We start from the raw sequence: 27,810 nt of genomic DNA, 5'->3' as shown, positions 1-27,810 counted from the left end.
AGTATAGCATTGCCCGTGCCAATTTGATCCATTTTGCCAGTGTCGCAATGCAGAGTGGCTGAGCTCACCGTGGCTAAAAGCACCAACGTCATGAGTGACAGCCTCTCTCTCTCTATGGAGTGTTTACCTTCAGAACAATGGAGCTTTTCCACTGAGGTCACTTGGGGCGAGCATCATGTGCCGTGTCACTGCCGACGACGCTTCGCGTTGCCAATTCTCGCTTCAAATATCAGCGTCCTCGTTTAACCTTTTTAAAACGAGGACTCTTTCCAATTTTAGTGCCGATGAAATCGTTTATTTGGAAAGAAATAACGGAGAGCGGTCTGCTTTGCCGAGAAAAAGTAACGTCTGTCGGTCTAGGGACATTTTGCAACAGTATTTCTAGCAGTGTCCGTTTCAGCAAGACAACTCTGGACCCGTTTTGACTTTAAAGTCTCATCAGCTGTGTGGGCAATTAAATGCTGCGGAGTTGCCTGCTATTGGAGGCAAACCCACTCTGTGAACACTTGTTAAGCACATGCAGCACAACACAGCATTGGGAGTTATTTGTTATAATTCTAGATTTGAAGCTTTCGTGACTGCAAGGATTCATATTCTTAGGTTTTTTCGGTAAAGTCACGTAGGTAAAAAAAAATTTAAAATTAATAAAAGTAAAATAAAATTAAAATAAAATAAAAATCACGACGTTTCGGAGGCAACACAAGCTTCCGTCTTCAGGTGGAACCGTCACAGCACGCTTGCTGTATCAAGTAAATGTTATATATGTTATATATTTTGGCCAAAGCACTGTATTATATATTTTGATCAATGCACCATCTGCGATGGGTTTTACATTCTTACGTTAATTATTAATGTTGGTCTAGAAGGCTCATTCATAACCTGATGGTCCTAAATGTTATTGTATCTGTTGGTGAAACAGATATTTTTTTTGTCTGTTTTTGACTCGTTAATACCTGCAGTCCAACAAGATTGTGCATTAAAAAAATACATGTTGGAAAGTGTTACTGGTTAATGTGTTCAGTGTTTTGTGTGTTATTGTTAGCAGTGTGGAAGGGATGACAACTGCTGTAAACATCCTGTTTGGTGGGTGAAGTGTGTGTGGTCTTCTTTGTGTCCCTGTGAAGGCCGTGTCTAAATACTGCGTGGGGCACATTTTGTGAATGTGTCACTGTGAATGTTCGTGCGTTCATTTTTAAAATGTAGTTCCCCGCTGAGCAGCCAATATGTCCCCTTTGGGAACATGCAAACATATTGCAATTCCGAATATGTTTTAAATATACAAGTATTACAACTGAACAAATAGATGTCGCATATGCATGCACTCTTGTTTAATGGTATGTGCCCTGGATCAGCATCATTTACATTTTGCTCATTACCGTCAAGCAACCAACTCCGCTATTATTTATTGTAAATTATATATATATTTAGTAACTGCTGTGAATCTTAATTATGTTTCTCGCGCATTTATTTGTGGGCATGTTTTTCTGCGCGTGTGTGTTTACGTGGGGAGCAGGAGCGCAGCGTTTGGTGCACTCTCGGCCAACACCAGTGACAATTATCTTAAACCAGTCTTGGGCCTCCCCTAGGTCGACTCAGCCTCAAATGAGTACCTGGTGTGGTGTGTAAGCATCGCTACCGGGGAGACAACGCCGGGGGGGCGTAGTGCTGGTCACTCACCTCCTCGTGTACCAGAATCAGAATATGTATTTATGCTCGCTAACGGTGATTGCCCCAAACCATCTGTTATAGGATAAACGGGTGGATCTTGGTCTTTGTGTGTTTACGTGAACGTGCATAAGCTGTAGGCTTTGTGTTTTCACATTTCTCTCAACTAAAACAAGTGTAGTGAATCATAACGAGCATGGATGAGTATGTACTCGCATGTTAACAACCACGCTATAGCGCATGCACAACTTTGCACAATTAAATTGGATTAGACCCAACACGGGTGTTCGTTTCAATGCCGTAGAGAGGACACACACTATTACATCTCCCCCCCGCGTGCAAAGCTTTGCACGAGCTGCTGCCATGCATCATGTAAAGCAGAGTTTTATTTTGTTCACTGAAACGACCCCCCCCCCCAGTTGATGCTGGTTTCTCTATCCGAGCACTGAATGAATTTCACGGGTCAGTGACACTTAAAAGCTCTCAGTATTGAGCGGCGTTGCAACGCTGTCTTGTAGTGGATGATGCCTCTCTGTTACGCCTGGATAGGTTATGCCAGTTCAGGCCAAGGTCATGGTCAACAATTGCAAACGCTGCACGTAAGGTCTCCAGGAACTTCACACCGAGGTTGAGATGATGCAATACCGGATTGCTTCTGTGTTTTGTTCATTGGCTGTCAGACCACAACGTCACCAACAAACACCGTCTACTCCACGTGACAAGGTGCTCTGGAGAGTAAGAAACATCCGAGTCGGCTCCCCCCCTCCCCCGGTGTTAACAAAGTTCGACAAATATCTGCAACACGCACAGCAGGTTACGAGATGCACATCCAACGTCTGCTTTGAATTACGGGGTAAAAGTGCGTCTTTTTATTTAGAAAATATGACAAATCCCTTGATTTAGAGATGGATAAACCGAGTTCATTACTAAACTGTGTGAAAGCCCATCGTGTATATATTGCTAAGGATACATTGGGGAAATAAAAACACCATAATTGGTCATTTAATTTTAATTATACATCGAGGCGCTGCTCATACATTTTTCGTTGCATATGTTAAGAACAATAATACTGTATCTGAATTTTTCTTTGAAGGTATAAACAGTAAACGTGAATCCAGTATCATAAAAAAGGCAATTTGGAGAAATTCATCTAGAATTAAATAGATGTGGTTCAGGAAGCATGTTAATTTACTGACTGAATAAATATGCAATGCTAGATGTCGCAAACGGCTTTGTTGTAAAATTTTGTTTGTTGTAAAAAAGTTTGGGTAACTGATGTGTTATCATAAAAAGTAGCATTTTGGGAAGGTCTCATGTCACTTGATTTCATAGTCCTGTAAACTTCTGAAAGGCATTCGAGTTCCATTCAAAGAAATTATAGATGTTTTTTTTTTACGTCTAAACGCCAGCATGCAGACAACACACAGATGCACACGTTTAAAAAAATCAACATTAACATAAAACCACTGATTCAAAGCTTTCGTGACTGCAGGGATTCATCTTCTTGGTTCTTTCGGTAAAGTCACGTAGAAGGGAAAAAATAAAGTAATAAAAATAAAACATAATAATTTATTATTATGTTTTATTAATACAATTGTAGTATATTTTATTTTTGTTATTTTATTATTTCCCTTCTACGTGACTTTACCGAAAGATTTGCTTTATTTTTATTATTTTATTATTTCCCTTCTACGTGACTTTACCGAAAGAACCAAGAAGATAAAACCACTGGTTGCTGGGCACGAATCCCAACTGGACGAGACGCTATTGTCCACCGTATTCTTTATATTGTCGCTCACGCTCGTGAAGGCTGACAGACGCGGCGTGGCTAAAGCAGTCGTTTCCTTTTGACATTCGCCGCGCCACCGTTATCTCACTCCTCTGCGATTGGCACTGACCTTGCAGCCCGCCCGCCACCTTTTTCTCCCCTCTGCTTTCAACCTGGGTGCTCCCATCACTCCGGGATTACAAGTGCCAGCATCCTGGCCGTCGTCCCGGTGTGCGCGCGCACACACACACACAATCATCTGTCGGTCGGTCGTTGTGTTATGCAACCCGGTGCATTGCTGGGTCAGCCATCGTGGGCCCCGTTCAGCTGCAGCGCAGTGGCCGCCACCTCCGCTCCCAAGTCGAAGCGTTTGGACGGCGTTATAAGCATCGTTTTGATCTGTTCCTTGTTGCCCATGTTGTTGTTGTTGTCGTTGTGTTTTTTTTAGCGGTGAGGATGCCGGCTCAGAGGGGGCCGGTGTCCGGGGCTGAAGGGGCGGTCCCTCACACGCGCATCGCCGATGAAAACGCAGTGCAGGTAACACCACAACGAGCGACGCGGGATGTTGATAAAGGAGTAAAAAGAAAATGAATTGGTGCCACTTTCTGCTAGAGTGTGCACAAGCAGGCCGCGAATGTGCTTGAAGGCATTGTTGGATTTGATTCGATAGTCTTATCGACAGGTCTGTCTTATCGACAGGTCTGTCTTATCGACAGACCTGTTCTTCACCTGAGGACGGCTGCTTGCATTGTGGCCGAAACGTCGTGAGAATTATTTTATGTTTTATTTTTATTATTTTATTTTTTCCATTCTACGTGACTTTACCGAAAGAACCAAGAAGATGAATCCCTGCAGTCACGAAAGCTTTAAATCGAAATTTAAGGTCAAAATTGTTTCCCTGAATCAAATTACCATTTTGGGGTGGTGGTGCTCCTCTGCGTTGGTGGCTGCACACCATGGTTTAAATTCCATGTTGTCGTGGCAGGGGTCAGGGTACACATAGGGTGACTTCTGTTTAACACGTAGGCTTTCGCGACCAATATTATTCATAATCAACGTTTTTGGGTTGCACCTGATGAGTTGATGAGTTAATGATGACGTCACCCTGCTGCTGCTGCTCTATATAAGAACGGGAGACAGAGCAGAGCCCCTCACCATTCTGGCGAATTGCCCGATGATGCTGGATGCAATTACCAGCGAAACGTCGTACTCAAAAAAAGTGTAAATGTTGTGGTTTCACGCTTCAACACACCGGTGGGCTAAAGCAGTGAACTATTTCGTCTTTTGTCAACGTGACACTTTTTTACTGATTGGCCGTGTCGGGTGGTAGAGGGTGACTTCTGTTGACATCCCACATCAGTTCTTATTTTAACGACTCTGGAGGGATTGTGGGACATGGAAATTTCTAAACCGGCAAATGAGCTCACAATCTTCCCACTGCAAGCAATACACTCTCAGAGCTCAACGTCGATTGCAATCAGCAAAACTGTCCCGAGTCTATTATCATTTAATTTACATGCTACAGTTTACATTTAATGTGGACACAACCGGCGAACACTCGGGTAGATTCCATGGAAATGCACACACTTTTGTATGGCACACAAATACGTAGGTAAATGTAGACATTTGCAGCATTCTTGGTTCTTTCGGTAAAGTCACGTAGAAGGGAAATAATAAAAGAATAAAATAAATCTTTATAAAATATTGTATTTTATTATGTTTTATTTGTATTTTTATTGTTTTATTTTTATTATTTCCCTTCTACGTGACTTTACCGAAAGAACCAAGAAGATGAATCCCTGCAGTCACGAAAGCTTTAAATCGAAATATTTGCAGCCCTTTGTCAATCCACTGCTGGATGGAGCCCTCCTCATGCTATGTTGGTCATGGGGTTTGTTTGAATGAACGATATTGGTTGTCTGCGTGGGTTGATGATGAAGGTGGGAGACCAGGACACGTTCAGACATGGATCACCACTGATGTTCGCGCAATGCACGAACCACTGTGCCACCGCTGCACTTGTATGCATGCGTAAGTAGTGTAAATACTTGCGTAGATTGTGTAAGTAAATGCGTAGATACACATATGTAGTGTAAAGGGGACCGACGAACCGACTGCCAAAGACTACAATACAGTACGGTTCTCAGCACAGAATACATACAGCGAGTACTGTTTTGTTTATTGGTTCAGAAAGCTAAACACACACACACACAACACACACTGATACATTGAATACGTATGCACTTAAACACGGGATGTTTATTTTTTTGTTACATTTGCATTATATTATCTGCGAGCCCAGACCATGGCTCCCTCTGTTAGTCTAGCTGATGTTTTACTGTCGACTTGCAACTTATAATTATCATTGACACGCCACGGGAATGGATAAAATGAATGTAAAAGGGAAGAGAGTCGATAAAGAATGGGAAACGAGAGGAAAATAATGGAGAAGGAATTGAGAAATGGGAGCAAAGGGTCAGGAGAGGTGAGGATTGGGAGGAAGAGGCTTGCAGGGCCTCTGCTGCTGCACGGAGCGGAGTGTGTTTTCACAATGGGCGGTGGGGAAAGGGGAGGGATTCAGAGTGGGGTTGGCCACACAGAAGTCACATCATTTACGGGAGGCTTGAGCTGGTTTACATATATTTGTTTATTATGTTGAACTTCTTTCGCACTGTACGTAGCCAACCGTGCCAATCGGAGGTGCTGGCGAAGGACAACAAACTAAACACGTCAAGCAGTTGTAAAGAAATTAGTTTTTTTTTAATGTTTACTTGCATTATTGTATTCAACGGTGACTATGAATGTCCATATTTCGTAATCCTTATTGATGTTTTCATAATTTTAAAAAACCTATACATTTCATTACCGAAGTACAGTGCATTCTTCCACTATCTATTTTATTTTACTACCAGAAACGTAGATAATATTCTAAACATTTTAGTCAAAATTACCTTACAACATACGTACACATATATGTTTAACTTATGGGGCGCACATTTTTTACGTATGTTTTCTCAATCGAAAGGTTTTATAGATTGCCCTATTTAATGAAAAATAGGAAGCGTTCATTGTAATTTAATCAGCGCAATGCGATTGTATTATTTAATTCATGTCCCATCGTGTTCATTTAACAAGCAATGCATACTTAAAGGGGTATTATTTGATTTAAAGCTTTCGTGACTGCAGGAATTCATATTCTTGGTTCTTTCGGTAAAGTCACGTAGAAGGGAAATAATAAAATAATAATGGAGGGTGGGTGTCCACACCTGATGATGATGATTGCTTGTGTTGCAGTCGAAACGTCGTGAGAATGTTATTGTTTATATTTTTATTATTTTATTGTTTCCCTTCTACGTGACTTTACCGAAAGAACCAATAATATGGGGTATTATTTATTTAATTAGATTTTTTAAAATCGCTATCAGTTTTTGCCCTTTGCTATCACGTACAAGTACAATTCCAAGTATTCTCACAAAGAATTGCCTTCATCCTTACTGCCCGATTGAACACGTCACCTCCCTATTGCCTGTTGTTTGCATTGATTTGTAATCTTTGCAAATTTTACATTCGGACTAAGGGAGTGAACAAAACTACAAACAACTCAGAAAAATAAACAAAGGCAGAGCTATTAGAAGGCTGCTGCTAAAGCTGTATTTATTAAATATTTTTAACTAGCTCAACATCGAACATAATAGCTTCATTTTCAGACTTAACTTACAATTGTTTAAATCATTTAACAGTGTTTAAGGTACGGCATCTTAAGACTGCATTGAAATTACGTTATATTAATTTTATTTGTTTTTGTTCAAAAATAATGTAATGCAAGTCACTGCAAACGGGCCTACCGTTTGTGTACTCTGATGTACTGCTGCATCTACCACAGCGAATGTTAGTCGACTGCTGTGCCGTACAAAGACATTCGAACTCAAAGAGAAAAGAGACATGTGGCTGGTTTGAAATGTACTACGATAATGAGCCAAGAATGTCTGTGTGTCCCGCGTGTGACGTCACTCCACGTCAGCCAGCCCCCCTCATTAATAATCATGTGCAGGTGACGTCCTCCACATGGACACCCCCCTGATTAATAATAATTAGTGGGTGACGTCACTCCACATGGGGGGATGAAGCGCCTCCTCCCCCCTCCTCAGCGTCAACTCACAACCCTCACTACAAAGGCAGAACCCTCACGTCACGCGATCTCCGTAACGCTGTTGAGACATAGAAGTAAAAAAGACATCATGATGAACAAGGGATTATAATCTTAAAATTAAATAGGTCTGTGTCACCGCGCCCTTACAAATTGCACACGCATTGATGCAATGAATATCACGTCGTGGTCTGCTTTTCGCTTGAAAGTTTCAGATTTGCTGCAATACACCCGTCTTTGGATGGGATAAAGGCTAGTTTAAAATACTCTTCGATGTGCTGTGTATAAGTACATTTAAATATGATGATATTTAAACAATTTTGTTGCAAACGGCTGATAAAGTTTTGGATTATTGAATGGTCTTGTGGTACGTTTTGCAAATGAAGAGTGTTGCAGGGATACTCTAAGGAATAAGAATAGGTTGTAAAATGTCTTTGTGATGCTTTTGGAAATTGAAAATAATTACCAGCACCCTGTCCTGTGGGACTATCTCCCACCACTCCCAGGCATATTCGGATGTTTATGTATGACTCCATAGCATTTCTTAAAGAAGAGATGTGTTTGAAGAATATTTGTTTTAATGGAAAATAATGCCATTGCTTTTCAAAAGGCAACCTTAGCACACTTCACTATTTACTTTTGGAGGTTTTTTTTTTTCAAAGCCAAAAGGCAAAAGCTCCGCTGGGAAAATGAGGCAACGCTCGTCTTGGTTGGTGGCTCTGGACCAGTGGTGAAAATTCCACATTTGCCACGATTGAGGCAAAGTCTGTCAATAGGATGGCCGCTTGTATTAGGGCGCCATGGGGATAAGATGTTAACTACCTCGCCTGGTATACAGGAGTGCGTGGGTTCGACCCCGATCCTGACGCCTGCTGCTGTATATTTGGAGTTTGCGTGTCTCTCACTCTCTCATCATCATCACGGTGGCTATGAGATGTTAACTACCTCGCCTGGTATACAGGAGTGCGTAGGTTCGACCCCGATCCTGACGCCTGCTGCTGTATATTTGGAGTTTGCATGTTCTCACCGTGGTCGTGTGGACTTTTCTCTGGGTCCTCCTGGTTTTTCCCCCACCACATTTAGAGTATTTGGTTGCTATAAATGTTCACATGACGATAAGCCACTACGTTGAGCTATATAGAAAAATAGCTATATGGCTCAGTTGGCCTTGCCCGGTAAAATAAAAAAAATAGTTTAGTTTTATGTTTTCAAGAGTTCATAAAGTGAGGAAAGGGTTAAGCGAATGCGTGTGTGCGTGTGGAAGAGTGGGGTTATCGGGGGGCGCGGTGCTAAAAGATCAGACGATTAATGTGAATAAAGGATAAAAGCAACATTGACCTTGGAAAGAAAAGAAAATCCTTTAAAGAAAAAAAAGAGGGTGGGGGAGGGGGGCAGCCGCCGTTGCTGGGACGGTTCTGCGTGACGGAGTTTTGAGTGTGAAGTGTGGAGCGTTGAGTGGCTCCAGCCCCGGGCCGGCTCTGTATATACACCTGGCCCGGTTTGCACACCAGCGCGAGAGAAAGAACGGGCAAGGCCCTCGTCCTCTTACGGGCCAGCCGGCGGGCTGAAAGAAAGCTTCTGCACAAAGCCACATTCCAGCTCCTCACCTCCAGCCGCCCTCCCTCAAATCCCACCGCACGGGCCTCTCCCTCCGCGGGTTTTTTTGTCTCATCCTTACCCTCCCTCCACACCCACCCGCCCGTCCGTCCGTCCGTCTGCCCCCACTTCTCGAGTGCTGCTTCGGCTTCTCTGTTCGTAAAAAAAAAAGAGAAAAGGCAACGAGAAAAAAAAAACATTTTGATTTGAAGGAAAGAAGAAAAAAAAAGAGGGGACCTGACGAAAGAAAACAAACCTTTGTCAACACTTGTGTGCGTGTGGGCGCGCGTGTGCGTGCGCGTGCACACTGGAGCGTAGTGCAAATGTTGGCCTTAAATGCTCTCTCCCGCCACCCCTATTTGCTGTCGTTAGAATCCTTAATGATTTTACCTCCTTGCTGCTGAATTGGCAGCGCAAACAACGTGCAAGTCGCCTAACAGCAGCAATGTCACGCAGGCGAGCTCATTGCCCGCCCGCTGCTTACTAACAGCAAAACAATTGCCGGCGTGAATGGGTTCTGTTCGACGCGAAAGGCTTTTATGGATGAATGGGGTCTGTTTGTTGTCAGCAGTGCAAGCATTGCGAGATATAAAAGGCTGTTTCGAGAGCGGTGAGGTATTTTTGGTTTCTGAACGAATTTCTGAGACCTGGTTTGCGCTGTTGTATCTCGGATGCAGGACGTGGAATCGTAAAATGTAAAAAAAAGAACGTAACGCGTTCGGCAATAACGCCGCCCTAAAGAGGAACAATTAGATGATGGGCGAAGATTTGGGCAATGGCTCTTCTTCATAGCAGAGAGGTACAGTCGTAGCAATTGAGTGAATAATATTTGGAGACTTTGCTATATACACCATATAATCCAGGGGCCCCTGGTAGTGTAAAGAGAGATACAGAGGCCAAAGAGACTGAGTTAATAACAATAATAATGATCTTCTTGGTTCTTTCGGTAAAGTCGCGTAGAAGGAAAATAATAAAATAATAAAAATAAAACATAATAAAATAATTCTCACGACGTTTCGGCCACAACGCAAGCAGCCGTCTTCAGGTGGAGAACAGGTCTGTCGAGAAGGCAGAGTCGTGAGAATTATTTTATTATGTTTTATTTTTATTATTTTATTATTTTCCTTCTACGTGACTTTACCGAAAGAACCAAGAAGATGAATCCCTGCAGTCACCAAAGCTTTAAATCGAAATAATAATAATGTACTCTACACCATGGGGCTCTGATAGAAAGCCATTGGTAACAATGTTTGCGGTGTTTGTTTCTAGATGAGCAGTCTCATTATGTCTAGCTGTACCCATTAGGTAATTGTCCATGTGTCAATTTAAGACTTTATCTCGCAACATATTTATATCATGCATTGATATCAGGTCCGCATGGTGTGTATGCATGTTGAACTTCTTTCGCACCCTACGTAGCCAACCGCGCTTCTCGGAGGTGCGGGGAAGGATAACAAACTAAACTAAGCACGTGGTGCATAGTGCAGTCTACAACTATTATTCATCACTCTCTCTCTGACCTCCATCAGCTTCCCGTTATGTAGAATGATCAATGGCCAATACCTTGTCGATTGTATCGATTATTTTATCGCTAATTTTTCATCTGCAGCGTGTTGAGTTCTTGTTATTCGTGCTTTGTACACCAATGCCAGAGCAGTATGAATCTTCCGTCAAATGTTCGGCGTTTGTTATCATCAGTGAGATGGTCTCGTTCACTTACATCAATTGCTTTATTGCCTTTGACATTTACAGTAATCCCTCGCCACTTCGCGGTTCAAGTTTCACGGCCTCAGTGCATCGCGGATTTTTCCCGAACTGATTTAAAGGCCTCATTATACCTGTGCAGTAACACCATCATCATCATTCATCATCACATTCATCGAACTGCACAGGTCTGTCATCATCGTCATTGTCATCGTCATTGTCATCGTCGTCGTCGTCATTACTGGAGTCAAGTCTCAAGATACTACTGTCATTGGTGAGTGTAGAACACCATAATACGTATCGTATGAGAGAGAGAGTGAATGTATAATATTAAGGTTTTATAATTAAATAGATTTAAGTAAAATATATATATAAAGTATAAATATACATATTTTAAACATTCTGGTACCCACACACACATATACGGAATTTCCTAGGGGGCCAATCCTACTTCGCGGATTTTCACCTATCGCGACGGGGTTCCAGTCCCCGTTAACCGCGATAAACGAGGGATCACTGTATTTTTGCTTTTCTCTGCCAATTCGAGTCCAATTGTGCTGTCAGCATCTTGTCATGTGTGTTGAAGTTCTTTCGCACCGTACGTAGCCGACCCCGCTCACAATGGGACGATGGCACATTCATTCGCAATGATCACAGTCAGCAACACCCCACACGTTCTCAGAGTGGCCCCTGAAGATGACGTCGCAGAACTACTTCTGAAGCCAGTTTAATCTGTCTTCTTTATTCACACAAGGGACACACTTTTTACACCCCCTTTGAAGAGTGTTCGTATCATATCACTCAAATCCAACTTTTCGTTTTATTCTCAGAGCTAGAATTTGCCAAGTTAATAAAAAAAAACAGTTTTAATAAGATCATTGTTTTTGTGGAGTCATTGGCGACTGGGTTGAGACCATCAGCTCCCCTGCACTTGAGAGACCTGGCTTGGCCATGGGCCGTTGCCCAGATTTGGACCCAGGATTTCAGAGGTGACAGCTAAGTGGTCTGACATGGGATTAGTTCCCCTGAGCCACCTTACCCACCAGCTACTCTCTTGCCTTTTTGTAATTGCATCCAGTATTTGTGATACTAGCCAGTGGATTACTAATGCTAGATTAGTTGATGGATTTATACTGTAAGAAAGCCATGATTTGGCTGTCGATCTTGACTTGGTGGCAGTGGTCTAGAAAATGATTTGTGTGAGGTGATTTTACTGCCGGCTGTTGTTTACCAGATTTTTAAAAATCAAAGTCAGCTTTTCTTCGCATCATCAAAAGTGCGTAACTTTATTGAGTACAGTATAGCAAGTTTCATATGAAGACTAAATATATAATACATGTACGTGTGTATGTCTGTTCGACTTCTTTCACACCGTACGTAGTCAACTGTGTTAATCGGAGGTGTGGGGAAAGGACAACAAATGTGAATGTATCTGTGCCTGCCACACTTTTCCTAAAATTATTGGAAGTTTAAAAAAAATATATAGCATATACTGAAGTGATGAAATGAGTTCTGTGTCAGCAGCTTAATTGGGAAAATGAATGCAAAAAATACAATACAATATCACATCTAAATGCAACTACATTCCAACAGCCTGTACAAAAGAAACAGTCAATGATAGTCAGAGGAGAATCTTGAGCCTTGACTTGATGAGGTGTTAATGAATTCCACACTCCCACTTGCGCAAAGGTTGACCGAGGGTAACATAGTCCCAAAAATGTATATGCGTGTCGCACTTATGAAGGCACGCGTGATTTTAGGTGCTGAGTTAAATGTCGACTAGAAGGCAGCAGATGGAAGATGCAACTTCAAGAGATTAAAACAAGCTTGTTGCTTGAGCAGAGTCGCCAGTGCATTATGCATGGTGCTGAATGATGTAACTCACAGTGTGTTGTGTAAAGCATTGGGGCGTGGATACGGTGAGGGCAGGAGAATGGGACCATGTGAAAGAGAGGACGGAATTATATGCTAGCAGCAAAAATGACATCTGGGAAGGTTCGTCGATGCTTTAATGCGCGTCTGACCGATAATGTGGCAGTTGGCTTTTTGTTGGAAAGGCATATCAGGTTGTTTAAAACTTCGTGCTAACTTACCTGTAAAGGTGCGTGAGTTAGGCTGTTACACATTGTATTGCATGCTTTAGTTGTGTGTGATCTGATACATCATAGGGGTGCATACTCTTTGGTTCTTTCGGTAAAGTCACGTAGGTATAAAATAAAATAGATCACGACGTTTCGGGCGCAACACAAGCGTCCTGGTTACGGACGCTTGTGTTGCGCCCGAAACGTCGTGATCTATTTTATTTTCTACCTACGTGACTTTACCGAAAGAACCAAAGAGTATGGATTCCTGCAGCCACGAAAGCTTCAAATCAAGATCATAGGGGTGCTTTCAGTGTGAGGTTTTTTTGTTCGAGGAAGTACAAAAAGGGTACCGGTACATTAAATATTGAGCACATCGAGATATTATGTAAGTACTGCTCTCCGATTGTGTTTTTCGGGCTGCGTCGGGCGTTGCAACCCAAAAAGGTTTCGCAAAGCCACGAAACGCAACCGCGAAACGCTTCTCAGGAGTGTCGCATTTAATGGCGACGGGGTTTTTTTGTTGCGTAAAAAAAAATCCGTTTCGTAACGGCGTTTGAAATCTATTTTAATTAAAGAAATAACTTTAATAAAGACTGTTGGAACTAGACGTCCTGGTTATAGATTTTGCCTGGCAACGGACGTCACTGGATCACGGTGAGGCATTTGCGTCATTATAATGATTCATTCACTTGGCACAATGTGAAAATGTTGCAGACGGACCACGAGCTGAATCATTTGCGAAGCGTTTAGTTTAGTTTGCTTTAACTTTTGTTTAACCAGGTGAGAACTCAAGTGACCAGGAGACTCGCAGATGTAGTTTGTACAATATATAGAGGATATATTTCACGTGAGAAACATAAAACCAAGGTGAAAATATGGGTTATGGGTCACTAAAATAGTATATTCATATGGATGGAAGGCTTGCAGAATACTTTTTCATAAATTGGAAAACTGCATTATACTTTCTATATACTGTACGTTTCCGTATGCAGAAATGCCTCCGTTAGGCAGACACTACGAACGTGAAAGTTCAGCTATTTTTTTTGTATCTTCCCCACTTTACGTATTTGTTACCATCCCTTAAATTCACAATGTCGTTATTTAATGGACTTTAATTTCCAAATTCCACAGATAATTGTCCCCTCCTAAGAACACGACGTCTCGGCAAGTGCACACGTTGGTTTAATTCCGCGTGTGATTGTCATCTCTACTCATCCGTCAGGGGGCCTCCTGAGACCCAGCAGCAATCGTTGTTGTCTTAAGCGACCCGTCGACCACACACTCAGTTCATTGACTTTTGACAACGTTCCAACTTTCGATTTAAAGCTATCGTGACTGCAGGGATTCATCTTCTTGGTTCTTTCGGTAAAGTCACGTAGACTCTGTCTCCTCGACAGACCTGTACCTCCACCTGAGGACGGCTACTTGCGTTGTGGCCGAAACGTCGTGAGAATTATTTTATCATGTTTTATTTTTATTATTTTATTATTTCAATTCTACGTGACTTTACCGAAAGAACCAAGAAAACGTTCTAACTCTCTCTCCCCTCTTTAGTTGTCACGAAAAAAAGACCACGAATAAAACTCATGCATGTCTTCAAATATTTAATATCATAATAATTGCTCCATTCGATATTAATTAGCTATGATGTGTTCCATAATACAGGTTTTTTTGGTTACATCGCGTAAATATATAAATGTACAGCACCGGGTGTGCTGTACTAGTAACGAATTAAATTTTGACTTAAAACTTTCGTGACTGCAGGAATTCATATTCTTGGTTCTTTTGGTAAAGTTACGTAGATAGAAAATAATAATTAAATACAATTAAAATAAAATCATGAATTAAATTTTTTAAAAAAATGTCTTCATCAGGCGGAGAGAAGACCGCTTGTGTTGCAATCGAAACGTGTTTTTTTGCTTTTATTGAAAAAAACAAAATAATAAATAAAATGTTAATTTTTCTTTTCTATCTACAGTACGTGACTTTACCGAAAGAACCAAGAATATAGTAACGAATTGGCAAGTTCTGTTTACGTGACAAACCTTACTAAGTGGCTGTTTCGGGTGGTGGCGGGATTAAGGACACATTTATATACGCGATCTAACCCCAAAAAAACCTGTATTATGAATGATATTGGTCGCGAAAGCCTACGTGTTAATTATGATATGTTAATAATATATGAATATGATCGTTTGAGTGCAGCAGCACATATTTGCATTTTAAAAGACTCAGTTTTACCACTGCGTAGGGTTTTCGCGGTGTAGTTCCGCTGTGTGTTTTTTGGGTTGTACCACGCGTTCTCCGGCACGATGTCCCACATCTCGCTCCGCCCGCTGATTCCTGAACCACCTCTTCAGGCACCGAGGAAGCTTCTGGATAACCGTCGAACGAAGAAGGTCACTGCATAGCGCCGCTTCCGATTTGAGGAAGCCGCTGTAGCTATGCACTTTTACATCGAGATTCAAAACGAATTCCTGATTTTTGTTCTTTAGTTTGTTGTCTTTCCCCTATGCCTCCGATTAGCACAGTTGGCTACGTACGGTGCGAAAGAAGTTCAACATACATACATCGGGGAGCTAAGAGTCAGCTTTATCAACCCAGACATGCATGAGTCGTTCCTTCCTTAAAGGCTCAACAGAACCTAGTGGATGGAACGCGGTGGCTTCATGCTGCACTTGCATGAGCTTCTCTGCTGACGTCTGTAGACTGCATGTGTGTTTAATTATAATCAGAGCTACGGATCGCTTGTTCAGCTGCGGAGAGCCTTGCACAATTACAATCCAATCTGGGGTACGACAGTCCAGTAATTAGCTCGCGCGCTGCTCTACAAATGCAGCAAATATGACGGCCAGATAGAACACCGGTGGCGAGCCACATTTTCAAACTCTCCTGGGTTTCCTCTAGGTCAGTCCAGCCTTAAACGAGTGCCTGGCGTGGTACGTGAATACCAGCACTGGGCAGACAAGGGTGGATGGCTGTGTCAAGCTCGCTTTAGTCCGCTTACGACTTTTAATGCGCATGTTAGATGCTTTTTGTAATGCCAAAATGCCGTTTGCTCAGCAGCAGAAGTTTACAGATTTCGGCTTTTACAATGACAGTGGAAGGAGAACGTTTAAAAATTAGTGAGCCTGGGGGCAAAAATTGCAATGGCTAAAGCTGCTGCACCATTATAGTTCAATTGTATCACCTACCTCTAACCGATTGAGAAATACACTTTGCTGCTCAACATCATTGGCATCAGCCATCGTCAATCCCCTGTTGCATGAAGGCCACCCCAAGCCGCCGCCGCCTCTCACGATTCTGTGATATATTAATCCACCCGGCACGCGCACTCAAGATCATTTCATCGCTCCATCTCCCTGGTGGACGTAAACTTGGGATGCGTACCATTCCTTGGATGCCGCTCCATTATTATCCTTGACCGATCGGCCTTCGTCCCGTCTAGAAAACGCGTTCTGACCGAGCCCCACTTACTTTTCTTGACGGTTTGAGTGATGTCATTAACCTGCATATGTTGTATAATCCAAATGTTTCTCTGTCTGCCTCTCACTGCAATTCTAGTCATGCATATCTCCATGTTTCTAAATCAACATGACAAGTCAAGTTGCGAGCATAAAGAAAACCGACCTATTTGCTCTCGCCTTTGCTTGAGTCTGGAATATTTTTTTGGTTTTGTTCGGTAAACCGCAAAGCAAATGGGAAAATAAATACAGAGAGAGAAAGGAAGTAATGCTTCGTAGTTACCGCATTGACTGCGGTATTTAGGGGCGTATCCAGACGTGAGAAATCTGTATGCACAGTGGAGGCACAGCAGGGTCAGGGCTCGTGGTGTCGGCAGTGCGTGGGTGTGGAGAGAGAAAGGCAGAGTTCAGGTGGGGAGCGACAGAGAGAGCCGTGGCGTTGGAAGAGTTTTTCGACTTGCAGCTGATATCTCTTTTTCCACTGAACAACCGGGCTGGGAACGGTTCAGGAGGTGGCGGTTGTCTTTGTTTCCACTGCATAAGACAAACTGACGAACCGTGCTGCCGATGTCGCACGCGGTGAACGTGTCGCTAGTGCTGACCCCGGCCCTGCTTGGCCCCGATGCAAATCAGACGTCTTGTGAGACCAGCCTATCACAGTTTGGATCCGACTCAGCACAGCAAATAGCCAGGGGAAAACCATCCGCCACCGCAAGGGGGCCGCGCTGGCTCGGCTCGGATGTGCTGGTGGAAAAGGAGTACGAGTCGCACCACTGTGTTGTGAGCCGCTTGATCCATGCATAGCACGCGTGCTAAAGCGTGTGATGCACGTGTGAACCGTACGTTGCACTTTAGACGCATGCAAAGTACGTGTGCTCACATCAACTTTATTTATTTCTCATATATAATAGTTTACGTCTTCCATGGAATTTTCAGGCCTCTTTTTTTCAGGAGGGTCCTGCTTTTGGTGTGTTTGGACAATTCGCGTTCTGAGTGTTTGTGCAATGTGTGATGAACGCAGAGATGAAGAACGCTCAAAAGCCACTAACATAGAGCGTTCGAAAACCAATCATTGAAGCGTTTTTTTGGTGTTCAGATAGTCTATAATTATATGTAGAACTAGCTTTTTTGCCCGTCCAAGGACGGGTGTATATTGCAGTAAATCTGAAATATTCAAGAGAAAAATTGTTCAGCTCATGATTATTAATGAGGGGGGTTGCCCCATGTGGAGTGACGTCACCCGCTCATGATTATTGGGGAGGGGTGCGGCATGTGGAGTGACGTCACCCCCTCATTGTTATTGGGGAGGGGTGCGGCACGTGGAGTGCGCGACCTTCTTGTGCGTCATCGTAAATTTCCACGCGGGCATGAATATTAATGAAGGGGGGGTTGGCTCTTTTGCAGTGACGTCACGCACGGATGTAGCACTGTGCTGCGTATATTTATTTTCACTGTCACTTTCTGTAAAGAAACGTCATATTTTAAGCGACTTTGTGTAATCAATTATACTGGTAGGAACGAAGTGAACCAGCCTACAATAGATTATATCGTCCGTCCGTCCGTCCGATGTCCGATTAGGTGTAGCAACATCGCCCCCTACTGCAAACACTTGGCAGGACCCTACAAAAACCTTTACACTCAGTGAGGCTTTCCTGGCTAAACAAGTGTCATAATACATTATGTTTATATTCTTTGGTTATTCGTTCCTACCAGCCCACCCCGCAGGGTCCTGTTTTAATTCAGCTCGACCTTCCTCTGTGTTAGTGTAAAAATCCACCCACTCATGAATATTAATGAGGGGGGGTGGGCCTCATGTGGAGGGACGTCACGTGGGGGGGGGGGGGGGCTCATGTGGAGTGACGTCACGCGCGAGACTGACATTATTTGGTTCAATAATGATATTTTTTTACCTGGTAATCTTTCACCAAATTAACCCGGGAAATGCCCAATCTCGTCAGATCTCAGAAGCTAAGCAGGTTTTTTGAGCCCGGAAAGTGCTCGGATGGGCAAAGATGCGTAAAACGGGTGATATCGGCTGCGATGCTGCACCACGGGCAGCAGAAGGCAGTGCAGTCGAATACATTGTTGTACCTTACTTATATGCTCCCGTATCTATTGTCATCTGTGCTCTTCGCCTTCGCTGACCTGCGTAGTAAAGTACGATCAAACAAGCCTTAGGTTCTCATCCAGCAGTGGATTGACGAAAGGGCTGCACATGTGCGTGTACAATATTTCACCGTGTATGCATGTATGGTCACCCTTGAAATGGAGAATTATTGTCTCAGAGTGGCCTCTCACCTGATTCTCAATAAAAGTCACCGATTGATTTATCGATTGCAAAGCAGAGCATAACGGGCATGTGTTTATCCCCCTGTTATACAATCAACTGAGCAGTTGTGTGGGCTCGGGACACGGGGACTTTTACAGCCAATAAATGTCACTGCGAGACTTAGCACCCCCCATATAATCTGGTTGCTAGGTTGTCTGCCTCACTTTCCACAGGAACGGGACAAGGGGCCCTGAAAGTTCATGCCCAGAGCTAATCGTTGATTCCTTCTCACCATGCATTCCCCACCTAAGGAAATAATCACCCGTCGCCATCCTGCCCTGTGTATGCTTGTCCGATGAAAGTAAGGCTATGGCAAGCAATGATCCAATTCACACTGCTGTGTGAACCGGAGGTGAGACTTGGCCCATAACAGTGGCGGATGCAAACAGCTCATCACAGGCTGTTGTTTTCTTGGAAAGACACGATAACAAACCAATCAACCGTTGCTAATGTCCTTCACTGAAGAACACCGGCCAATTTGTGTCCCAATTGGCACATTTACCACGTGTCGTCAGAAAAGAGAGTGGAGCGAGCCTTCTGGTGGACACCAGAGGGTGGGCAACACTAGCCAGGATGACCATTGAGCTGATCCAGAGCGCGCAAAGGGACATAACATCTGTTAGGTGCACTTGGGAGGATCACCTGTGGATTGGCGTAGGATCGTGATGAGTTGCGTCAGCAGGACGGGATGGACCTAGCCAGGACCTAGGACCTTGTATGAATACGCTGTGTGGAATGTCGGGTGAATTATTAGGTTGTGCGTTGGTTGCATGCCCAGAGTGCAATGTTTGGGTTAATGCATAGGTTGAGTTGCTGTGGTATAGATAGCGTTGTATTGGGCAATTGTGTTTGTGACTACACATGCGATGAGTGAGGATTGAACATTCTGTCGAGGTACCATCGTCATCTCTCTCGGTTGACTCGCCCTTGATGGACATCTGTAAAAGAAGAGCTTCATAGCTCATCGGATTCGCCCAGTCTAAATAAAGATTCTGATTCTGAGTTATTTTACTTTTTTGTAGCCTTTAAACTATTCTTGAGAGGGTTGATCAAAATGTTATACCAGATTGTGGTTTTAATTTGTAAAAAGAGAACCAAAAGAATATGATTCACTCTTTCTGTTATTGTTCATAAACAATGAACAATAACAGAAACAATAACATGTTATCGCCCTTCTTGGTTCTTTCGGTAAAGTGACTTTACCGAAAGAACCAAGAAGATGAATCCCTGCAGCCACGAAAGCTTTAAAACATGTTATTGCAATATTTAAAAAAATATATAAAATGCAGATTAATATGATCATCATTCACAGCCCTTCGTCATTCCACGGCTAAAGGAAGGCCTCCTAACGCGATCGTTTGACCATACTTCAACAACCCGGTTCAATGCTGGTTGTGGATTGGTGGGGCCCAAGTCCGGTTCAGACATCACTCAACAATGATGACAGTCACGGCGGGGTATAGAATTTTCTGGCTTCATACCGCAGCGCGTTAACCACTGTTCAACCACTCCCATCGATGATTAATGTATTTAAAACCGAGCACATTATAGTGTAGGTTGCGGAAGCAATGAATAATTTAATGTAGACGTAAGTTGTATAATGCATCTGTGTACGCGTTTTCATACTGCACACGATGTGGCCCTGTTGGGGATAATTACATTAAGCAGAATACATTCATATGCACTCAATATTGGAATCTAACACTCATTAATATTACTCACTGCTGTCAAGCTATAAAATGTAAATTGAAAATTTTAAAAGATGCTGCCTAATAGAAAACCCTCACGATCGAACATGCCCATCATGCGATGTTCAAATTTTCATCTTCCTTCTAAAATGTTAAAATGGTAAAATTAAGCGGAAAATGTCTTAGCCAGAAAATATGTAAAAGTGTTGTATTTTAATGTGTAATACATGTGAATGTTTTTTTGGCATATCTCCAAGATGATACAGCTGAGTGTGTGAAATATAATAAATAAAACAATACCTTATGCCATTTAAATGTTATTCTAATATAACAAAACAAACAAAAGTATTAATATTCAAAAGAATGTCTACCGTGTTGCCGGAGGATTATTTTGAAATAAACCTCAGAACGATGTAGATTTTTGTTGTCAGCGCTCGTTAAAATTTCATTACGACAGCAAATAAGGCCACCGCTTTTTGCTGCAGACACGGAAATTGATGTTTGATTTTGTAGAATCTGGATGTTAGTCTTAATGCCCATTTCCATTGCGCTTCGCCTCAGTTGCTGTTTGAGTAACACATGGAAGCCATTGTGTATTTTTTGTTATTGTGCGTGGCTTGGTAAATGTCAACAAAGTGTTTTTTTCTTATTTAAAGACTTTTGAGTATGAAATTACATCGGTCACAATCATGCAATAGATAGACGCGTTTGAGTAGACGAGCGTGATATTTTAACCTGGAAATATTCATGCCCGCAAGAATATCGCTCCTGCGGGAAAGTCCGCGGGGCTTTGTTGTGATTGCTGTTGTCGTTTTTGGCTTGAAGTGGGCGCGTGTTGTTTTCAGAATTACTACCGACTGGGTCGACAGCTGGGCAGTGGAAGCTTTGGGACGGTGTACGAGGCCACTCATGTCGAGACCGGAGTCAAATGGGCCATCAAGACTGTCAACAAGGAGAGGGTCAGCTCAACACTGACACGTACCCTTTTCAGCGCTCCCAACGATTGTCTACTTACCATCAGTCACAATCAAGCCCTCGTGCCAAGAATGCTCTAAGGGGGGGGGGGGGGGTGCCTGCCAGTGTATCTGTACTATCTTCCTTATTAAGAGTAGTATTGTTTGAGGCTTCGACACGCTGTGTGGGTCCAAAGGTGCCACTTTTTTTCAGGTTGTATTTTTGTACACACATTGGATGTGCCACAATAAACCACACTTTTATCTCACGAGCTGAGAATGGCACACCGCCATTGTCATTAACACTGCCTTAAGATAGGAATATAAACTCGGTGTGAGCTACGATTTTGGACAATATATATTTTTCAGAGTGGATAGAGGCCGCTGGCTCTCTTAAAGCCTTTGAGAGCAAAGATGTATTCTCTCTACTTTTCCTGCTCTGAATATGGCCCATTGCCCCATGCATTGAATCCATCTGTGCGGAGCTTTCAGTGCCAAACCTTCAAATGTGCGGGCAATTTAAGGTGCTTCTGTTTTCATGTCAAGCAATTCATGTGGAATTGCGCACACATTCCAATGCAGGACCCTCATAATGCATTGTGTTTAGGCTTTTCTAGGTACAAAAGGATATTATAAATACTAACTTGATGTAATGTAAATCTCTCCAATGTATTTTCCGGGTTGTTACCACACGTTGTTCGGCACGGTGTCCCACATTTCACAGTATTGGTTCAAAATAAGCAAACAATGCTAAATGTTAATATGTTCCAAAGCACACTAATTATATTATTTGATTAACAGTCACACATAATTTAAGTTGGAGTTTCGCTGCATTCAAGATGTGCATATCCATTGCAGAAACTTTGTCATAAAGTGTAAGTGTTCAAACTTAACGGTCGTACACTTATGTAACCACAGGAGGCCAATAACTTAAAATTAAATTCACCTCCGATAGTTAAATCAGACCAGACCCCATAACGTAAGAATTTACATTTATAGGCCTAGGTATAAAATATTAATTGGCAGAGCCTTCAATTTAACCATGGAAAGCGATGAATAAGTTACTTATTTAAGTCCTTCATATATATATGAAACTTTGGAATTGGCAACTATTTCGCCCGAATATAAATTTTGCTTAAGGTGCGAGATCGTGCGAAACGCGGGTTGTTAATGGAAATGAGTTCAAGTTCAAGTTCATTTATTAGGTATAGCCCTGTGAGCCATTCGGCTCTTGAATCGGGTGCAACCGCAACAAACAAAAAACAAAAACATGAACAAAAAACATCTTAAAGTGAATATGTGACTAAGTGCAAACAGAAAATCCAAGAAAAGACAGCAAAATATTGCAGAAAAAAAACACCGTACACCAACGCTGTGTGCAAAAATCCCAGTGGGATGCAAGTCAAACAACAACAACAACAACCACAAGACAACTTAGATTAAGGGCATCAGTCTAACTCCGTACTAGAACAAACAAACATGGCTACACCAATACACATTTCTAAATCACCAAAATAAAGCAATGAGGGCCTTCATTGTCTGGGGGTAGCCTTCGTTGTCTTCCTTCCTATAATGACCCCCCCCTCTCTCTCTGCACCCTTGATAATATCAACGAATCAGTCATTGGGGGTGGCTGGGCAGATCAGTGTCTTGACATGTATGGTGGGGTTTTCTATTTTTACGTTTAATTTGGGATACACAGAGTGGCGCAAAAGTCAGGATACATCGGGTGATTATATTTTAACAAATCACGCAAGGCTATCTATTTATTTTAAAATATTCAAACTGACTGCCATTAACATTAAAGCACCTGATAACTTTTTTGGCAGAGGGAAATCCAATATTTGTGTCAAGGTGCAACGTATTAACGTCTTCAGAAACTGATTGGTACCTGCTGCCTTCATCTTCTTTAGCTCGTTCGTCTTCAGTCAATTTTCTTTCCATTTTTTAATTTCATCTTAAAAGGAAGCCAAAACATAGCTATTAATAATGACAATTGATCAAATATGAACTGATATAATAAACATTGATTTTTGTTTTGTTTATGCCAGTGTTAAAATATTGAAATTATTCTATGTGTCCTGACTATTTGGGCCACTCTGTACATACATTTATTTCCCCAATATACTAGAAGTTTAGGATACGGGATTTGTATACAGTCTAGTAAACTCGAACTTGTTTCCCAATAGCCACAAAACGAGATTCCGCACATCCTCGATCAGGTCTATGTTGTGGTATTTGGTTAACAGAAACAAAAACCAATAAACAATCGCCTGGCATTTTTTTGACAACGGCCCTGCTTCAGAGCAGGGAGAGTGAAAATAGGGCCCTTCTTCTGAAGAAGAATGGACACCATTGCTCAAAACGGCAGTCAATTATTTAATTATTTCTGTTGAACGCCCGGCGCTACTGATGAATGTGGTCAGTGTTTTTTTGTATTTGTGCTTGAACACCACTGCCAACACGGATTGGGCTGCTCCTGCGTGTGAGCAGAGCCCATTGTCCGCTCCGCTGTGGCCGTCTCTGTGCTCTTGTTTCACTTTGGTGGCGTGGCAGGGACACACGCTGCGGGATGCAAGGGAATGGTTTTTGGAGGGTTTTATTTTTCCTTCCCCATAACGGTTACCGAGCGCAGGCCCCAGAGGCCCAAGACACCAAGCTGCCAGCAAATAAAGAGCCCTATTAACGTTGCAACAAAAAAGAGTGAATACCTTTGAATTGAGTAAGGTTGTAAGAAATTGGGAGAAGAGATGATGGGAGGCAATTCCATAGTCGAGCAGTGCAAGGTAAGAAGCAAAACGAGAAATGCTTTCACCTGCGGTACGATGGACGACGCGGACGAGACGAAATGGTCATTCTACTGAAATTGATTCCTCAGCATGAGCCGAGTAATCAATGAGTGAAGTTCGCGGGAACATGAACCGTGGCAGTGGTGACAGACGGGTGATCAGGAGGCGACTGAACGCCAGTGAGTGAGTGACCAGAGTGAATCGGTGATTGCTGGATCATCAGTCAACCTGATTGCTTTACGTTGAATTCTACCAAGTGCGGCGAGGTAGGAGAACCACGTCCTCTACACCAGATACGACAGCAGGAGTCACACTTTCGGCTGACTTTATACGTCGGCATAGGAGTGATAACAATAGCTAAAACGTTCCGTGGCTTTAAGCATTCCATAACACACACACACTATCACCTCACTTTACCCAGAACAACGTGGATCTCTGCTCCTGTGTACCCAGGCCGGGAGCTCTGGGGTACGGCTCCTGGAGAGAGAGGTGGCCATTCTGAAGCGAGTTCAACATCAGAACATCATCCACCTAGAAGAAGTGCTGGAGACCCACAAGGTAAATGGGACACGAGTCATGATTGTGTCTCTCAGCGGCGCTCGCTATGCACACAGTCGTTGCTATTTTGGTTATGATCTTGCAATTATAGTGTTCGACACATTTGGAAGGCTGCAATCCTTTACAGGATCAACTCAGCCCCATAATCCTAACTTTTTGGGAAGTCGGCAGTGGTCATCATATAAACTGGCCCTCACCAAGGGAATGTAGAATTGCCTTTGCTGGCTAAGGGCCACCAATATAAATAAGTGGCAACTGAATGCTTGTTTGGGCATGGAGACACTTTGACTCGATCGTACTTTGTGGATGGTTTATTTAACTAAGAGCGGCACATGCAGTCTTTCACTCCTGCCAGCATCGTTGTGAGTCTTCTGCCAGACGAGGGCTTGTGTCCTCTCTAAAGGACAGCACGTAGTCTGCTGCTGCAGCTGTTGTTGGCATAAGGCAAACTGCTAGAGATCCATTGCACTATGAACTGACCTTGCCTTGTAAGGAATTTGAAGGCGTTTTGACAACATCCACAGGTATGGCACGACCTCGAATGCTGGGGGGAAACGAGATACCTTAAGTTCTGTTTTATCTCTCGGTTAATTGCGGGGGCAGCGGTTTGCTGGTGTGAACTGCAGGTTGTGTTAACCGTTTACCTGTCCTCCGTTTCCTTCCTAATCCCCTGGTATGTGGCACTCTGGGGGGGCAAAGGCCACCGGTGGCCACGTCTCGGCACCTCTGACACTTGAAAAAAAAAGCTACTTCCATTGGCCGCGCCTGTCACAGAGAATTAAGGAATGCTCTTTCACTTCTCAAAATTGGGTCTCGGCGGAGAGCCGATTGCTGTGCCGACAGTTATGGTGCGGCTGCCCTCTTGAGTGGGTAATGTCTCTAAAGCATTGCTGCTGTTAGTCACAGGATACTGCTGTTTTTGCACGGTTCCGTGGCCATGTAAGCTATCTGGGCGCTCAAACCTCAAGCTGGGGTTCGCTTTATTTCTATTGCCTAAGACATTGATGGATTTGCAGGCGAATTGGTCCACATAAAAAAAAACGCCAAAATGAAATTTGAACCCTTGCATTAATCGAGAGTTAAACTTATCGATTTAAAGTCTCCCTTTATCAATAAATAAATGACATTAGATTAACAGTGCTGTCGCAGTGTCATGCTGACGTTGAAAGTGGCCCAAATCAGACGCATATTTATCGTCGCGTATATTTGTGTTAAGTTTTGTGGTGATTTCCCGGCCATGGCTAAAACATTCTGGGAAGGAACACAATGATTGTCCAATGGTGAAGCTGCTCTCTTCTGTGTTACGTGTTCTGGCGATTTCCCGGCCATGGCTAACACAAGTTGTAAATGACATCTGAACCAGCAATCGCTTCCCCCTTCACCAACCCACAGGGACCACCGCGGTGAAGTATGGTCAAACGGGTCCCGTGGGCACGGCCAATTAATTGACCCAAGGGTTGGATATTATTTACTTTTTGTTCTTTGTGTTATGAAGGATAACCAAATCGATTTTGCAAATCCAATTTTCAGATACGATGAATGAGCACTTACATCAAAGAAAACGTTCCCCAAAAATCAATACCTTTTGATCAAGCATGGGAAACGCACCTTTGTTGTAACACCAGTTCAACGTGAAGCCTTGTACGAACAATAGTACTGTCATGTGATTATTTCCAGTGATATTTTAATTACTGCACAAAAGAGAATTGGTGAGAAAATTGCTCCACACGGTGTCTTTTGGCAGTACTGGTTTTATTAGGCAAGATCTGTAGGAAAATTCGGAATATAATATGGACTCGCCTGTCCCATTGTGAACACAGCCAAGTTGAGAGTGAATAACGCAGGCATTGTGGGGGTGTCTTGTTCCTGCTGTGATTAATGTTTGATGGCTGAGCGACGGATGGGGATAGTCTGAATGTCTCCACAACACAATACATCGCGCTAACAAGGTCCAGAATAAAGAGCAAAGTAAAGTTGGAATATAATAAGCGCTGTCATTTAAATACACTCGTATTGCAGCACACGACAGGCATTGGCGCGTTCAATATGCCGTTCTTTTGTACAATTCCTTATTATTCAGTTGGTATAGAAAGAGAATGTGCTCACATTTGCTTTGGTCCTGGCTGTAAATCTTCGGCTTAGCAAGATCGTTGAGATGTATAGTAAGCACGCTGTAAAGTGCATTATGGATGCTTCACTAAATGCACGGATTAGCAATAAAAAAAAATAGAATGGGCGATTTTTTCTTTTTACAAAAGTGAAGGTTCAGTGGTTTGCATATTAGGTAGACTCTTTTCATGAGAAGGCTGTCAGATGAATGTCGAATCATTCCCTGCTGTTCATTATACACATATATAAACCATTTAAACACGTATTCATTTACATACTCATCATGAATTATTTTTTCGAACCATATCCTTCTACGTTAATGAGAGGCCACTAAACAATGAAACATTGAGTCGTAAAACACGAGTTGTTTACATTTACAACATTTTATTTAAACAATGTTTTTGACTGCCAATCTAACATAAAATAAACACATTTAATCATTAATACTGAACGTCTCAATAAGGCGTTTTTTACGCGGAGAGAGATATACAAAGGAGGCTTGTTTATATATTTTTTAATTTGGGAGAGACAGATTTATGCAAGCGACACATTCTCTACTCATCTACGTAGTTATTTATCTTCGCCACAACAATGCGAACGTCTTTATTATGTGTCGTTGTGCGTTTTAAAATTAGGCGAGCGAGTCGTTGATGTCACGTGGCCACAAAGAGATTCCAAGATGTCGCTTGCCTTATTTGCTCAAACCAGTCACTGGGTGGAGCTCTTCGTTTACTGTCAGGGCTCTCCTCTCGAATTCGTACAAAAGGGAACAGCAGCTTCACCATTGGACACTCGCTGTGTTACTTGCCACGATGTTTTCTCTTGCTATTTTTCTTCTAATTTTCTCATTTCCAGAGTTAACCCCCAAAACAAGGGGGGGGGGGGGTTAACTCACGAATATTTGGTAGTGAGTATTCCCATCCGTTTGACCACCTTGGTCAGATGTGTTGCATTTT

The 27,810-nt window shown here is 42.7% G+C and overlaps 1 protein-coding gene and 1 long non-coding RNA gene across 3 annotated transcripts in view; one reads left to right on the top strand and one right to left on the bottom strand.

The window, feature by feature from the left end:
• LOC144933793 (serine/threonine-protein kinase 33-like) overlaps positions 1–27,810 on the top strand; it is a 98,645-nt gene that overhangs the window by 21,659 nt on the left and 49,176 nt on the right. For both annotated transcript variants that reach the window (XM_078858921.1, XM_078858920.1), the window contains exons 2-4: positions 3,882–3,970; positions 21,291–21,404; positions 24,641–24,745. In XM_078858921.1, the coding sequence (XP_078715047.1) occupies positions 3,890–3,970; positions 21,291–21,404; positions 24,641–24,745 (300 nt within the window). In that variant the 5' untranslated portion in view covers positions 3,882–3,889. The remainder of the gene's footprint in view (positions 1–3,881; positions 3,971–21,290; positions 21,405–24,640; positions 24,746–27,810) is intronic.
• The window catches only part of LOC144933796 (uncharacterized), a 50,537-nt gene continuing 30,873 nt past the window's right edge, over positions 8,147–27,810 (bottom strand). The window contains exon 3 of the long non-coding RNA XR_013637091.1: positions 8,147–9,329. This is a non-coding gene — a long non-coding RNA (uncharacterized LOC144933796). The remainder of the gene's footprint in view (positions 9,330–27,810) is intronic.

This window comes from Lampetra fluviatilis, chromosome 8 (assembly GCF_964198595.1).
Source record: "Lampetra fluviatilis chromosome 8, kcLamFluv1.1, whole genome shotgun sequence".
NCBI lineage: Eukaryota > Metazoa > Chordata > Hyperoartia > Petromyzontiformes > Petromyzontidae > Lampetra > Lampetra fluviatilis.
The sequence above is the reverse complement of the archived record's forward strand: the minus strand, read 5'-3'. Positions and strand labels throughout refer to the sequence as shown.